General features: G+C 39.2%; 1 protein-coding gene across 1 annotated transcript; it reads left to right on the forward strand.

The window, feature by feature from the left end:
* Nucleotides 1-3,416: 3,416 nt before the first annotated feature.
* LOC100696456 (cathepsin Z) lies at nucleotides 3,417-16,745 on the forward strand. Its single transcript, XM_003448455.5, has 6 exons — nucleotides 3,417-3,583; nucleotides 5,949-6,106; nucleotides 6,258-6,437; nucleotides 10,079-10,229; nucleotides 14,217-14,382; nucleotides 14,572-16,745. Exons 1-6 carry the CDS (start codon nucleotides 3,456-3,458, stop codon nucleotides 14,683-14,685), a joined length of 897 nt encoding a protein of 298 aa, XP_003448503.1. The 5' UTR covers nucleotides 3,417-3,455; the 3' UTR covers nucleotides 14,686-16,745.
* Nucleotides 16,746-17,580: the final 835 nt, after the last annotated feature.

The raw sequence follows: 17,580 nt of genomic DNA on the forward strand, positions 1-17,580 counted from the left end.
TTTCAGCTGTCCACGTTTCCTATCTAAATGTTCAGAAACTGTCAGCAAATTTATATTTATGTTGACTTTGTGTCTTCAAAATGAGGGAAATGAAATGAAAGTGGTCAGATGCGACTATTTTACATCCAAAAACAATCCTTTTTGCTCAGTATTTCAGAAGGGTGTTTGTGAAAATAGAGAATTAAGTGGATAAACAGAGAGTCAATCACCTTTTCTAAAATGTAATAAGATAGAAATCCCACACAGTAATAAAATATTCACAAGAAAATCCATGTAAATGCTCATATCTTTTGATTTCACTGGAGATGCCACACTGCCAGTCTAGAGCACCATTTGCCAAGAAGAGAAGACAAAGGAAAATGAGATTAAAGTCTAGATTGCTTCAATATTGATCCATATGTGAAATCCAAACTGTGAACAAGTTCAATATTTACACGAAGGCACTTTGCAGGCACTTTAAAGGTGGCTCGGCTTAAGTGGGCTTTTTACCATATTTCTGTGGTAGCTGTGGATAGTCTCTTCAGGAATTAAGCTCCAGACATGAAAACCAGGTAACTCCAGTATTGATTTTGTTCATATTTTAATGTTGTCAATAAACTTCCTGGTGGCTGAAATCCGGCTGCTAAGAAGGAAGAAACATTACAAAGTTTTCTCTTCCTTTTTCTAGGCTTTATAAATAAACAAGGTTTACAATCAGATTCAAAAAGTAATGTTCTCAGCTTCCCTCGAAACAGCTGTGGGTTTTACTGTATGTGACAATAGAAGCAACACTAACAAAGGAACGGGACTCTATTCCAAAAAAGGATTTTTAGTGATACTGATGTTGGTCCAAAATACAGCGTAGTCTGGCTCTCCAGCTAACACATTATTTTTAGGAATAATTTATGTTAAAGTATTTAAAGTGAAGCCTAGGTATCTGCAGTAGAAAAGCAGTTTCACTGACAGAATGTCAAATTTACATCCACATCTGTAACAGACTGGCAAACTTCCCAGGGGGGACCCTGCTTCTCACACTGTGAAAGCTGGGAAATGCTACAGTCCCGCAACCTTGAATTGAAAACATGAATTAACTGGATAAACAGAATGAATCTGTTAATCCAATTTTAAGGCACAATTTTCATTTTCATGCCAAGATTATTTACAAAGGGCTTAACATAAGGATCTAGGGACCCAGTGTCTAATATTAGAGCTCCATTTGAACTCCTGGGTCTGAGTATCTTGACCTCAATCTTGCTCTCACTGATTTTTAAAAATATTATGGTCATCCAGGTTTTGATGTCGCTGTAACATCTGCCATCGTTTCCTGTCAGGCCCACAGCTAGATCTGGGAATCATCAGCACAGAAGTGGAAGGAGATGCTATGTCTTTTCATAATCGATCCTAGAGGGAGTGAATACAAAAAAAGAATGGCCCCAGAACAGAACCTTGGGGAACTCCACCTAGGAGTGGTCCAGAGGGAGATGTTGAGCCTCCAAAGCTGTCCCTAAAATTTCTCTCTGACAAGTACGATCTAAATCACTCTGAAACTGTTGATGGCTGTGTCACAAGCAGCTTCAAGATCTAAAAGCATTAAAATAACTGAGTCCCCAGAGTCAGCAGGTAATAAAAGATCCTTAAAAAACCTTAAAAGAGCAGATTCTGTGCTGTGAAGTGGTTTAAAGCCAGAATGGAACACCCAAAGAATCTGCAGAATACTGAAGGAGGAAGGAGACAAGATCTTTGCTCTACAGTCTTATAAACAAAATACTTGAGAATTTTTTCACAACGTTGAGGAAACACCAAGAAATTTACTTTTTCCACCTTTTGTCATTCTTGCCTGATAATCACGAGTAATATCATTTAACCATGGCTAACGTTTTGTACCAGGACATATAACTTTAAGCAGACAAAAAGTTATAAGGACTAAAGACAGTAACTCCTCAGTATTTAAAAACAGGGAGGACCTCTCGGTCTCCATGGCAATATTATATGGGACTGCAGCCATGAGTTTATAGTTCATCCATCCCTCCATTTTCTTAAGAGTTTATAGATTTAGAATCAAGATGGGGGTCTGTGACAGCAGTGACGGGCAACACTTTGGACAGATTGGTGTCAATTACGGGAACATTGTATATGTCGTTCTGTCAATGTGCACTTCTATCCTTTTTCAATCAAATATTTGAATAATAAATAAAACATCACTGAACACATCATCCAGAAATGAAATGAAAGCAGAAAATGTAACCTAAATCATGTAGCAGGGAACCGCTCTGTAAACAGAGATGTGAAAGCATATTCCCAATCTGATTTCCCTCTTTGATGTTTGCCTTTATATCAGTCCAACCTTGGTTGGGACCCAACAGCAATTATGTAACTCATTTCTAGAGCCCATCTCCTACTTTTAACACTACAAGTTAGCCTGAGCACCTATCACATGAGCTGAAGATGGATCATGCAGCAAACACACTGAAATATTGACTGAATTATGGCCTAATGCACATCTAATCTTTAATCATGTGCAAACAACTGCAGACATCTCACAGAATCAGACATCACTGAATTTCAGCATCATCTTGTAGCATGTTTGTTTGTTAAGAGGTTCATATTCTCCAATATAACCCAACCAGTCCTCTGCACTGCATTAGGTGTAATGTAATTGTAAGTGGGCGCTGAGTGTGTTATTTAAAAGTTTCCAGTTGAGCATAAAAAATCCACACTGCCCCCCAATACTTGGTTCTATTTATCATAGTATAAAAATTAACAGTATTAAACCCATTATCGTTGCCTTTATTTTCTGTTATACTGTTAAGTTTGATTTAGACTTCTGCTGGAAATCTATCAGAAGAAAGGAGAGCAGCTAAAATGCTTTGTTTTTGATGGAGGACAGATTAAGAGGACTGCAGCCAAGGCTCAATTTAACCTGAAAAAGAGCAGTGAACTGTTAAAACAAGCTAGTCTTGTGGTGTCGAAGAATAAAAAAGTGGCGCTGAAATGAACAGAACAGGTCTCTGTAATAGCTTAATGATGCTAATTATGCCACTGCAGAAATGCTTGTTGCTTTATTGTTATTGCCTGAAAAGAGAGCAGTCATTTGTGATTTTTGTTAGGTAGTGATCCACTTAAAGGCCTGCTTCAGTGTGTTGTCACATGTCTTAAGAAAAGAACTGACTGATAACCATACAGTTAAAAGTCAGTTACACAAACATGTCTTCTAAAATGCGACAATGACACAACCCCCAAAATATGTGGGCCCACTGACACTGTTTTTATTTTAGCTGTTTTGCATTTGTCTTGGGTCAGTGTCATATATATATATGTGTATATATATATATACACACATATATATAGTCTCAGTGACCACATTCTCCACATCCTTCCATCTATTGTGTTCACAGTGAGTGAACAGTAACCTCTCGAGCCGACAGGGGGCTGTCTGTGATTGCGTCACTGCGTCAGAGGAAAGGGGCGGGGCCAACATGGCGGCTACAAATTTTGCATGTCTGCTGTTTTGTTTAGCATCATTTTCACAGCAAGTCAGCGCCTCAAGGCTTCTCAACGAACCGTGTTATAAACCCATCAGAGACCACAGGCCGGATTTTGTCAGGTAGGTGAAGATTTTGACCTCCAGCGGTCACACAGGTACTCACGTGAGCTCAGAGAGGAGCTAAACTAGCTCAGAAATAAGGACTCTGGCAGCCTTCCTTATCTTATACTAAAAGTTGGCTGCAGCGTCTCTTAATAATATGGTAATAACTCGCCTTAGTGTAGTAATATAACGTTAACGTATTAGTTAAATAAAAACTTATTAACATGAGTATCAAAGTGAGTTCCGGGATAGTTTTCTGTACTTCAGTACTTTAGTGCAATCTCAAAAATATGTATTCTCCCAATGACGTGTATTGTTTTACGTGTACAGTACTAGGGTTTTCCTTGAAAATAAGCTTTTATATTTAGATATAGCAATATTATCACTTAAGCTACACTAAAAAGAATATGTTAAAAAAAACACACTTTAGTCACTGAAGTAGAAATAAGAGTAGACTTCGGAAAAATTTCACAACTAACATAACATTTTAAATACAGTTTTTTGGGGGAAATGTTTTAGTAGTTTTTGTTCATTTGGTTGGATTTATCAGCACAACCTGCCTGATAAGGAGTCTGTGAATGTGTGGAGAGCTGGAATGTCTGAATGACTGCTTCCACAAAGTGTTGTGGTTCCTATTATGGATTTATTCTTCTAACAAATACACTCCATATAATAAAGACTGCAACACTGAAACAAACACTCTGAACCCAGTAAAAAAAAAAGCTAATTAGAAAATATAAAACTATTTGTAGTTAAATGTGGGGGATAAAAAGGGAGGATTTTAAATTAGCATAACAGGGGTGGCCTGTGTTCCAGTTTCTGTGTATTTTTATTACCAAAATACACAGAAATCAAAACTGGGCCACCAGTGTCTGGTTAACTCAACATACGCTCACAAGAAACCTCAAAAAGATGATCTAAGGATTCATCACTGCGGAAACAAATATGCAGAACAGCAGGTGAACAAAGGCTAAAGGTTTGAAGAGTTGTTACAGCAGAAAAAGGGAATACACACATATGCAAAGAATAGTGACTATTATAAGATTATGAAACAATCGTTACCTAATGAGGGAGATGGGAAAGTGTAACTAAGTCCTGTTTGGTCCTCACATGATCAGCCTGAGACCTGTAATCTACACAGATAGCATGTGTTTAATGTCACTGTCAAAATATCTGGAGGTGGAGGAATAGAAGATGTTAAGAGTTTCACTGTGAGTGACCAGAATGGGCAGGATTAGGCATGAGTACAAGGCTGAGATGGTTTGAACGTGTGCAGAAGAGGGATGAATTGTTTAAAGGATGTTGAAAAAGGATCTGCCAGGCAGATGGAAAAGAAGACCATAGAGAAGATTCATGGATGTAGTGAAAGAGGACATACAGAGGGTTGGTGCGACAGGGGAGGGTGTTACACATAGGGTGAGACAGAGGCAGGTGATCTGCTGTGCTGACTCCTAAAGACAGCAGCGGAAGAAGAAGAATTTAAATCTTCTGATTGGAAATGTTATGACACATTTCTTACAATGTTGTTGCATCATTTAGAGATTTACTTTACTGCTGTAGCTGATAAATGTGGAGCTTCATTCATCTATATTAGATAAAGTGACAACAAATTTGTGTGTCGTTACATGGAAAAAATGGTAACTTGATTAACTTCACATAGTTATTAAAAAACAGAAGCACACAAAAAAAGACTGAGGAGGAAATGTTTAGTGAGTGTGCAAGCAAAAATGAATAGAATGTTTAGTCTTTACCAATTTCATGTTTTACTAGAGTATTATGTCAAGGTTTAATTTGAGACGTAATAGGAGATGTATAATACTTCCTTTGCCAGTATAAACAGTTAAAATTGCACCTTAAAGCTGTGCTTTAGTACTTTTCACCACAGGCTTTATTATAATGAACAAAGTAGCAGTAGGATACCCATTTCCATTAAGTTCTCCATTAAACAGTCAGCAGGGCTTGTTAAAAAAAAATCCACAGCATCGCAAACTGAGAAGTATCATTGAGAGTTCGAATTCATCTCTTGATGTGCAGAGGCAACAAAGTAACATGTTTTTGGTCAAAAAACAAGAAAATCCCATTAAATTAATAAAAAGCCACGTCTGATTATCTGTAATTGCACAAAATTTGACAACTGGTGCAAAATCATCTAAAGTGAGATAACATGCTTGCTGAACTTCGTGCTCAGCAGGGACGGATATCACCGCACAGACATGCAAATGTCCTGTCCGGCTATTAGCACCCACAGGAAATGCCAGTCAGTCACAGCAGTTACACTACCCACACACTCCCGAGAGGGGATGATATTAGTCAGACAAGTGAAAACATCTGTGCTCGCTTTAATAACAATAATTACAGCTGCTCATCACTCCCCTTTGTTTAGGACGCAGGCCCGGCCGCATGTAGAGGTGTTGAAGCTTCCTCCGTCATGGGACTGGAGGAACATCAATGGGAAGAATTATGTGAGCGTCACGAGGAACCAACACATCCCCCAGTACTGTGGCTCCTGCTGGGCCATGGGAGCCACCAGTGCGCTAGCTGGTAACCATGACAACAGCGGGATGGAGAAAAATTATAATAGAGATACGGCTAGAGGGCATATTGTCATGTGAAATGAAAATGACTAAATTTAGTGGTATGTGGAGAAGCATCTACCGGCTTCTGCTAATGTGTGTCGTTCTTTTTGTCTAAGACCGCATCAACGTCAAGCGTGGAGGAGCGTGGCCGTCGGCGTATCTGTCCGTGCAGAACGTGATAGACTGCGGGAGGGCAGGTTCCTGTTACGGAGGCGATCACCTGAGAGTCTACGCCTACGCGCACGAAAGAGGCATTCCTGATGAAACCTGCAACAACTACCAAGCCAAAAACCAAAGTAAAGAAATACTGAGTTATATTTCATTCCTTTGTTTTTTTTCATCATAGGCCATATTTTCTTTTATTGATTTGCTCCAATCAGTATTGGATAATGTTACTTAAGATTAGTGGCATTAAAAAGTAATCTATTATTCTATTAACTGCTGGGGTCTTAGGTTAATTTATGATTGTAAATTACACTTTAGCTGTGTCAGGCTGCAGTTTCTTGTCTCTCTGTGTTACGCTGTGATAGACTGGCAGTCTAACCAGGTCATAACCCACCTTTCACCCAATGTCAGCTAGATCTGATCAACTTATTAAATTCAGGGTTGTGGGGTGGGGCTAGAGCCTAATGCAGCCATGGACTGATTGCCCGTCTGGTAAGGCAGTGACAAACTCGACAAACTCTAACGAGCACATCTTAGGACTGTGGGAGGAAGACAGAGTACCCCGAGAGAACTCACGCCACACAGAAAGGCCGTAGATCAGGGGTGTACAACTCCAGTCCTCGAGAGCTACTGTCCTGCAGCTTTTAGATGCATCCCTACTCCAACACAGCTAAATCAGACGGTTGGATTACCTCTTCAGCATGCCATCAAGTTGATAACAAGCCATTCATTTGATTCAGGTGTGTTGGAACAAGAATGCGTCTAAAAGCTGCAAGACAGTAGCTCTTAAGGACTGGAGTTGGACACCCCTGCCCTAGATGGCTCGTGGAGTCAAACTCAGGACCCAGTGCCAATCACTGCACATCTAGAGTGCTGTAGAGCACAGGTGTCGAACTCCAGGCCTCGAGGGCCGGTGTCCTGCAGGTTTTAGATGTGTTCTTGATCCAACACATCTGATTTAAATTGCTAAATTACTTCCTCAACATGTCTTGAAGTTCTCCAGAAACCTGGTAATGAACTAATCATTTGATTCAGGTGTGTTGACCCAGGGTGAGATCTAAAATCTGCAGATTGAGCGTAGGTTCCAAACCCACCTCAAAAAAACCCTCATGATGTTGGTCTGTAGCCTACTGTATATTGTGAGTCTCTTGAATTTTTTGCATAGCTAGTTGACAGTGATAAAATGTTCTCCACCACACGACCGGGAACAAACGTGTTAAATTCCCCTTTGAGTGACGGCTTTAGCCAATTTAAAAGCTCTCTGTTGTCAGGAACACATTAGAAAGGAGCTTCCAAATTCATGATGCAGAAGCAGGTGAATAAATAACTCAGCCTTTGTTAAGCTATTGTAAAAACAAAAAGAAACCTACAGACTGAAGAAGTGCTGACAAAGGAGGGGGTTGACAGCATGCACAGAGGGATGAGTGGTGACTAGACACAGGTGAAGGTGATGAGGGCAGAGCAGACAATCACAAAGGAACAGGAAGTAAAACTAAAACAACTAAAATAAACTTCAAGGTTAAGCTGAAAGTAACAAAAGACAATAACAATCTCTGAGACGTAAAGAGTGATGCTAACGTGACTGCAGAGACAGAGCAACAGGAGGCAGGAGGAAATGGAGAAAGTAGAAGCTCAATACTGCACCGCAAAACCAGCAGAAAACCTTTCTGAGCTCCAGCAACTAGCCTCATCACCATCGCTGGGCTAAAATTAGCTCACAGGTGGCTCTGCAAAATATGAAGCAGTTGATAAGAGACTCATCACACTGCCACAAAATACAGCAAGTACTTGAGTAATGTAAATTCTTTTCTCTGTGACCATGCCAGCTTACCTGACTGACACAAAATATCCCACATGTTGATTTGTAAGTGTGACTTTGAAAGTTTACCCAGAATTCAGCTTTGGTAGTTTTCTCCAGAAAACAGTTGATGGAGCTTTGCTGTTGTGACTGTGACATATATCATGATATTGATGGTTTGGATTGGGTGTAAAATTGATTTGGTTGCAGTTTATAACAGAGCTTAAGTATTTGCTTTGGGGGGTGTCAGCCCTGAAATTGCCTTTATTCTTGACATTATGAGGGTTCAAAAATACTGGGGGAAAAAAAGAGGCAAATTAAAAAGTGCAAAGCTTCGACCCACCTCTGTGTACTTAAAGGGCCTGTTGAAATGATCTCACTCTCTCTTTGTTGTTCGAGCACAATGGTGCTACACCGGTGCCTGTGAAGAAATGCTCGTCCTGACCCGACTGCACGGCGCTCAGAGATGAAGCCTCTTAATTAAACGGTTCAGAGGAAAAGGTTGACTGGCATGCTGGGCATTTATTCAGGAACACAGAGAATTAATGAACCCATTAAACTGGTACCATCCCCCCCAAACCGCTGGTACATTTTGGACACCGCATAGATGTGTTACCCAGCACATAATTATGTAGCAGTATTCACAGTTATGTCTTAATGCACAGCAGAACATCATCCCTACGTTTGAGGGTTTGGAAACCTCAGTACCTATTTTTGTGCATTGTACACACAGGACATATTTGGGATTACTTCTCGCCAAAACACGTATTTGTACACATTCTACTTTACACTGCAACTATGATATGATATACAAATGTTTTTAAAACAGCAGCCTCATTGTGTTAAAAGCTCATCTTAAAATATTGAGCTACTTAGAGTATTGCTGCCATGGTATTGCGACCATTCTCTGTAATACTATAGTTAGACATAACTAAAGTCACATATGTGATTCTGGTAGTAAGTCCTGCAGCTTGAGCAGCCACTGCATGGAGAGACGTCTCAGAGGCGTTATGCTCACCAGCAGTAACTCTTAAAGAAAATCGCATTAGCTCAAAATCTAATGACCCCTTATGATAACAGATAGACGGGCCACAGTGCACTACAGTATACAGTTTCAGTGCACTATTTTTTTAGTGGCGGTATTGTGATAGAGATTTTAAACAGCGCTGCGAAACGGCAAAAACAAGATTACATCTCAACAAGTGATGTTAGTTTCAGTTTTCCATCATAAAGCGATGAGGATAAGTAAAGTTCCTGTGAAAAAGAAGCTTTCTGGAACTGCTGCCACATGCCGGGGATCAGGTGAACTCGGTCGGGAAGACGAGAAGTGACAAAGAGAGAAAGCAATCAGTGATGAAGAAAGCGAGATGGGCTCTTCACTGTAATACGGACTGGGAGCCAATTCTTACTGCCAGCATACTGTGCGTGGCCGATCTTACTGATGCTCTTGTAGCTGAACAGGAACAAAAATCTCTACAACCAGACTCCAAAATATGGAGAGAGAGAGTGGAGGCGATTAAAGCAGCAGATTATTGTAAGGAGATATTCTGCTTTCATATATGAATGCAACAGCTTGGTGTCCACAATTCTGGCCATTTAGAGTAGTTATCTGTCCAGTTTTGAGATGTAATTCTAGTGAAGTCCTGGCATATTTTAAATCACTAGTTTTAACATCATAAGTCTTGGCATGTTCACTGTTTTGAGGAAAAATGTAACTGACATAATTCTCAACTTAGTAAAATTAGAGATCAGCAGTCTGGCATCGACAGCCACGCCACATTCAGAGTCACTTAAATCACCTTTCTAACGCTCAGTTCGGCTTTTAGCAGGTCATTTTGACCATGTCTACACGCCTAAATGCATTGAGTTGCTGCTATGTGACTGGCTGATTAGACAGTAGCATTAACAAGCAGTTGAATCAGGAGCAAACTGAGCGCTCACTGAACTTTAAATCATCTTCTTCATTTGTTGTAGAGTGCGAGCTGTTTAACCAGTGCGGCACGTGCTCCTTCTTTGAGTCGTGCGCTGTTGTGAAGAACTACACCGTGTGGAAAGTCGGAGACTACGGAGAAGTTTCTGGGAGAGACGAGATGAAAGCTGAAATTTTCACCGGCGGACCCATCAGGTAGAGTAAGTCATCCTCGAAGTCATTTCTCACTTTTCATCCACCTACTTCTCCTGTGTGAGGGAGGATACACTGCCTGGGATTTTCACTGAGAAGCTGTTCTCTTAGGGAAGTTTTTTTTTTTCAGTGAATGAATCTTTAATGATTCTTAAAACCTTGGAGAAAGATAACAGCATCGAGTGTCATTTTTTTTTCCACTCAGAGAAATCTTAAAGTCAAATTGAATGCCCTTAAGGATTGAAAAAAATCAGACCTATATTACATTTCACCTTGAATCCACTTTGATAAACTCAGCTGAGCGTTTTGTGTCCCTTTAGAGTTTACATCTTACATTAGCTGTTAGTCTTTTAGTGAAGGTTTGGCTCTGGCAGCTTTATATTATCTTTAAATTAATTCATGCAGTATTAACAGGGTCTTTAAGAGTTTCCATTGTGCTGTTGTAATATCTGCAGATAAGAATTATTCAGCTTTTTTTCAAATAGTTGATACCTAAGAGCCTTAATAAAATTAAAACAAGATTTTGGGCATGTAGGTGTATATCACTGTCACGTCCCTGCTCAGCTAAGGCAAAGAGTGTGGAGTTCAGTAAAGGTATTTATTAACCAGCAAAATGGTTACAGTAACAAGTTAATATGTAAATGGATTTATACAGGTCTTTTACCCATTTACCCATTCATATAGACGTACAGGACTTAATGGTTTAATGATATTTAAGCACTTAATCAGTGTCACATCCACACCTAACTCCAGTTTAGAGTCATCAAATAATCTAACACGGAAATCTAGCTATGATGTCTTCTGGTTCAGGTGTCACAGCAGGACTGGGAGGAGATCTTGAGGCATAATTTGGAGAGATTATGTCTCCCCTGAATGTGCTGGCGGCTATGACTGGAGAGAGGGAGGTCTGAGCATCTCTGCCGACTGCTGCTAACACCTAACGAACTGTGCTCCCCATCCAAATAGTACCCTGTGTCTTAACAGAATAACTTAGCTAACTGTGGGGGTGTGAGTGAGCAGCGGGGTAAGCGACGCCTGGCAAAGTTTCCAGGAGCCAGAACAAGTGCCTCAGAACAAACAGTACTTGCTTAACGCTGTTAAATTAATTTCACATTAAAAGCACTGGCTTACAACTGTGATCCAAGAGGCAGACTGCTCATATTAAAAGCACTGAGTAGCATCTATACTGTATTTAAATAAGGTGACAGCAACAAGGTGCGTTTGCTAAATGGTCATCCAGACTGGGCACCTGTCCATTAAGACAGCAGGGTGATTGGTACTTGAATCACAGGCGCAGGTGGATCTACGTATGATGAAAAGGCTCAAATGATTAAACTACAGGGGCTGGAAAAATTGTGAAAACATTGCAAGAGAATTTCAAGTTAATTAAAGGAGACTTATTATGCTTTTCTTTATTTTATGTCATGCATATACTGTTAAAATTATGAATGTGCTTATTAGTGTTGTGAGTGGTGATATGGAGACAAGCCAAAGGCACAGGACATGTTGGAACATTGGGGAAAAAGTCAAACTGAAGCAAAAATTTTAAAAACTAGAATATACAGATCAACTGAGGATTCAACAGTAGGATTGCTTTTGGCACCAATATCTAATCAGCCAATCCCATGGCAGCCGCTCAATCCATTTAGGCACACTGACATGGTCAAGATGGCCTGCTGAAGGCTGTGGTATTAGAAACACTGAAGATGACTGTGTCCAGCAGGATAACACGCCATGTCACAAAGCTGAAATCATCTCAAACTGGTTTCTTGAACGTGACGATGAGTTCACTGTTTTCAAATGACCTCCACAGTCATCAGATCTCATTGCAAAAGAGCACCTTTGGGATGTGGTGGAAAGAGAGAGTCACATCATCAGAATCAGAATACTTTATTAATCCCAGAAGAAATTATGCAGTGAATGTGGAGCCAACAAATCTGCAGTAACAGTGTGATGCTATTACGTCAATATGAACCAAAATCACTGAGAAATGCTGTTGAATCTGTGCCTCAAAGAATTAAAGCAGTCCTGAAGGCAAAAGGGGATCCAAGCCAGCACTCGCAAAGTGTACCTAATTAAGTGACCATTAAGTGTCTATATATACACACAGAAAATAACTGAACAATAGCACACAGGTGTGTGCAGCACACAGGAGGAAACATTGTGCCTTATTCACACACAGTGTGTAAAGTGTGTGCACGCTAGTCATTAATATTTTAGGGCCTGAATTTGTTCGTACTCCGTGAGCAAATTTAAAAGTCCCTCTGACCAAGCAAATGAATAAGTGATGAAGGCCTGGCTGTCTTATAAAATGTAACACATGTCTATAATTTGAATTGAATACTACAATTTTTGCTGTCATTATTTAGTTATTTAAATAATTACTTATTATTATATACGGTTAAACACAGTAAGCCCCAAAATAGAGTCTAATTTCTTGGCACTGTCCCACATATTCCAGAGAATTCTGGAGAATATGGATGATATTCTCAACTATTTCGGACAGTCCTCGCATTTTTTTTATACTGTCATAACTCTGGTGGAAACATTTTGGAAAGCTGTGCCGTTTCTAACTACTCAGACACTTTTACTTCAGGCTTTTTCCTGCTTTCTTGCTTTAGTGGTGCAGGATACGCTCTGACATCACCAACACTTTCTCTGCTTCACCTGGAGGTAAACATGTTTCTTTGTACAGACAAGTGAGAGCAAATAATTCATATAATAACAATTAAGTTGAGCACTTTTCAAAACCAGTGATACAAAGTGCTTTCCAGAAACCATAAGAAAACAAAGAAGGAAATTATAAATCAGTTAAACTAAGGCTCATGTGTAATGTCAAAATTAGATACAGTGTGATTCAAATTTTAGTGAATAACTTAAACTTAAGTTAAAAATCAATAGCTAAAAGAAGAAGAAGACAAGTTAAATTTTATATATGCAAATATACATTAATGTAAATATATGTATACATAAATATGCACATGCATCCACCCACATGCAAATATATATATATATTTATATTTGAACATGAATGCATGGTGTTAACAACAAAATATGTTAGTGTGCATGTTTTACTAATCCAGCTGTAATTTTACATACGCTCTTGATTTTTTGCACAGGCTGAGAACGTTCCCAAACACATATTAGTAAATAAAGCCCAATCAACTGCAGGTGAAAGTAACCGGAGCAGATTAGACCATCACAAAGGAGAGAAAAGGCATGAAGTAAAACTATACACCACAGAAAACTAGATTTCACAGGAAAACAGGAAGTAATCGAAGACAACGAACAACCAGACATGAATGATAGCCAATAAACACAAAGTCAGGGATACACAGAAAGCACAGCATATAAATAAAACTAGAGGAAGGCAGAATAAGAATAAAATCAGGGGAAGAACTGAAATACAGTAGTATCAGAAAAAAGTCAAAACAAGAACCCAAAAACTCACACACACGAGAGTCAAAACTAGAAAAGCAGTGAAATCCAGACAGGAGCCAAAATTCAAAAATCCAAGAAGAGCTGAAGGTCAAGATGACAACAAATGAAATAAAATTAAAACAAAAATCCAAAACTCATAGGTCACAAAAAGTGTTTGTTTCAAACAGTGCATGACCTGAGGAGCTGCAACAAGGAAAAATATGGAGCTGAAAATAAGCACAATGTGTCACTTTTAATGCGTCAAAGGATGTAATAATATCAATGCAAGGAAAGTTGCACAAAGGTCCATCGAGAAAAATTGTATTTATTAACATCTGACTGCAGATTCAAAGCAGAAGACTGCGAGCAAAACTTTGCACTTAAAGTTCTCACAATGCATAATACACACTTAAGATGCAAGTACAAATTTTGAGCCCGCTTTAAAAGCCGACGCATAGCTAAAAATGACCGTAATTTGAGCCCACGTAACTGTTCCATCTAAGATTTAGCATTACATTTCAGTAATGAAAGAAAATGGCAACATAAAAGGCATGAATTCTTGTCTTTCAGCTGTGCATTGATGGCGACTGAAGGCCTGGAGCGATACTCCGGAGGGATTTTCTCCGAGTTTCACCTTCTCTCTCTGCCAAATCACATCGTGTCTGTGGCTGGGTGGGGCGTGGGCGAAGATGGGATCGAGTACTGGATCGTCAGGAACTCCTGGGGAGAGTTCTGGGTTGGTATTTCACGACAGCCTGTGCTTACTCTGAGCTTAATGAGCTCTGTAAACTAAATTCACAAGTTCTTATTAATTTTGTTTTGGCTGAGCTGAAGCAGAAAATGTTTGTTTGTTTTTTTTAAGACTTTTTAATTTCTCAGACTTGCAGTCAGAGTAAATAGTACTGTTTTGTTTTCTTCCTTTTAGGGAGAACATGGCTGGGCAAGAATTGTCACCAGTGCATTTAAAGGAGGAAAAGGCAACTGGTTCAACCTGGGTATTGAGAAAAACTGTGCATATGGAGACCCTATTGTAACATAGGTGCTTAATTAAGGTGATCAATCTTACTGAAATAACTGTGGGTAGTTTGGAAAATTTAGGGAACGCTTTCCTTCTGTGCACTAAAATCAACATGTGCAAACAACAATTTGCTGTTTTATGTGGGTTTATTCTTTGAAAGTGCTTCTTGGCTGAGAGCAGTAATGTCCTGAAGCTAGTTCAATCCAAGAAATTGTTTGGTACACATCTCCCTGTAAAAAAACCTCAATCACAACATGTTATTTATGCACTTTGGTTTCTGCATAAAATAAACAGTAATACAAAGTAGCAGTGCACTCAGAAGCAGCTCAGAATCTTAAACATGTACAGACAATACCAGCTCTCACTAAGTATACTTCTTAGTGTTTATTTAAGAGCAGGAAGAATGCATTTTGAGCTCTTATCTGTCATCAGCACTACCAGCTTAAAGAAAGTCCTTCCATTTAGGATTTTCAGCCTTTACAGGTTGTCTGAGGATCAAGCTCAGACACGGTCTGTAGCAACAAGATATTTGTCGATGGTTTAGATAGAGCTAAAAACATATAAAGGAATCACTTATTAACCCCTAAGCTTCCCTCTTAGACAGACTTGAAAATCACTTAAACATGTTTCTATTAAAAAAATTACAAAGTGTATCATTAAACATTGGCACATTTTATTTAAGCTGTTTAATCAAAGATTCACAGGTCTTTGCAAATAAATGGGCCAAAAATCTGAGTGGTAAAGTGGTCGTCGCTGATTGCTTCGGACCTCCTCAAACATATTTAAATTGTGAGGGGATTGGAAGAAAGTTCAAAGTTAAAGATGGACTCTTTCTTATAGAACCAAATATTTGGTCTACTTGTTAAAATGCCCAAATGGGCTGATAATAGCATAGGAAAACTAAAATATCTTTGCTAGCAGTGCCATCAGTCATTATCAAGTCGAGTCACTTTTTTTTTATACAGCTAATTTTACAACAACAGAAGTTGAGCCAAAGTGCTTTCCAGGCAGGTGCAGTTGCGTTCCAGGTCCAGACGTTACGCTGGTGCAGTACTGTGCCCTGTCTATGTGGTCAGAGTATGCAGATCACGGATAAAGGCACTGATGCCGTTGACTGGCTCTCGCCTTCCCCAGACCTAAATCCAGCTGAGAACCTCTGGGATGTTAGGTATCTGTACATCTGATGCAACCAAATAGCACCACAGACTGTCCAGAAGTTCACTGATCCAGGTTTGGGAGGAGATCCTCGCGTGATTTAAATGTGTAACTTTTGGTCTTACTTTAAGGAGCTCCCCTCCTTTCACTCTTGATAGGGCCACCAGGCTGCCCTAAACTGAGCCTGCTGGAGATCACTTCCTGTTGAAAGGAGACTCTTCCTCCCCACTGATGACAATGTGCTTGCTAATAGTTGATTCATCTGACCACAGAACAGTTTTCCACTTTGTCTCAGTCCACTTTTAAAAAAAGCTTTGATTCAGTGAACATGGCAGTATTCACATGTTCACATGTGGTTCTCATGATGGAGGTTTAACCTGCATTTTTGGATAGCTATATTGATTTTCAGCTCTGGGTTTTTCCAGATTCTCTGAATCATTTGTTGATATTATGCACTGTTAATGATGACATATTCAAAGTCTTTGCAAGTTTAGGAACATTATTCTGCGACGGTAGATTTTTGCAGATTGGTGAACCTCTGCCCATCTTTACTTCTGAGAAACACCGCCTCACTAAGATAACCTTTTTACACCCGATCGTGTTACTGACCTGCTGACCTGCACGCTGCAAAATGTTCAGTCAGCTGTTTCTGTTTAGTACCACTTACTTTTCCAGCCTTTTGCTGTCCTGACCCAAACATTGATTTTGTCATCAATTTCAAAATGATCCAACATTTTTCATGAAATTGTAAAATGACCGTGTTTAAACATTTGACATGTTTTCCATGTTCTATTATGAATAAAAGCTGGGTTTAGGAGATTTGCATTCTGTTTTTATTAACATGTTACACAGTCTCCTACCTTTCTGCGAGCTGGCATTGTAATATTGTAGAGTTCTTGTATTACAATAAAGTGCTTTGAGACCAGTGTTGTAAATTGTTGCTTAAAATAGGCTTTTACTAAATAAACAAGTGATACATATATATATATATATATATATATACATATATATATATATCATTTTAATCTGTGAGCTTTACATGTACCTGTTGTTGGATTTTGTTACCATGGCAATGCTATCAGTTTTTTAATCTAACTCAGCTCATTAGTGTTACTTTTATTCATTCGTTTTTCACATTTTAGAGAAAGCTTAATGTAAAACCTTTTCACTGTAGACGTTTAGGTCGATATGTGGTACAGTTTGCAAATCGTGACCTTTGAGCTTAACCGCATTCAGACCTTTTCAATTAAATAAATATTGTAACACAGAATTAGTGAATAGTTTTATCCTGGACAGATGACCTTCTCCTGAAGTCAGCTTGAAACATCTCAGTCTGCAAAAAGCTGCTGGGTTTTTTTTCACTTTAGAAACATTATCATACATTTCTAAGGAAATTATTTATTCCCTCAAATAGCAGGCGAGGTGAGTCACTCGCATTTAAATTCACTTTCAGTGAAGCTGAATTGGCAGGTCTGTGGAGAGGTTAGTTTACAATTACATTTTTTCCTCTGATACACCACCTAACATCTGCATAAATGGCTTCTAATTAGCGTCTGGAGCCTGACCAGCCAGACTAATTTAACATGAATCAAATCTGATTGGTCACAGTACTGTAACTGCATCCTGTTGAGCAAATGTGTCACTTTTTATTTAACATGTGAATGTGATTCACATGGAAATTGTCCTTGCTGCCTTCATTTATTAAGCCAATGCCGGGTGTGTTTTAGTGCAGGTCTGTGAAGTAAACGGGCCATTACCATT

Source organism: Oreochromis niloticus, linkage group LG18 (assembly GCF_001858045.2).
Source record: "Oreochromis niloticus isolate F11D_XX linkage group LG18, O_niloticus_UMD_NMBU, whole genome shotgun sequence".
NCBI classification, from domain to species: Eukaryota; Metazoa; Chordata; class Actinopteri; order Cichliformes; family Cichlidae; genus Oreochromis; species Oreochromis niloticus.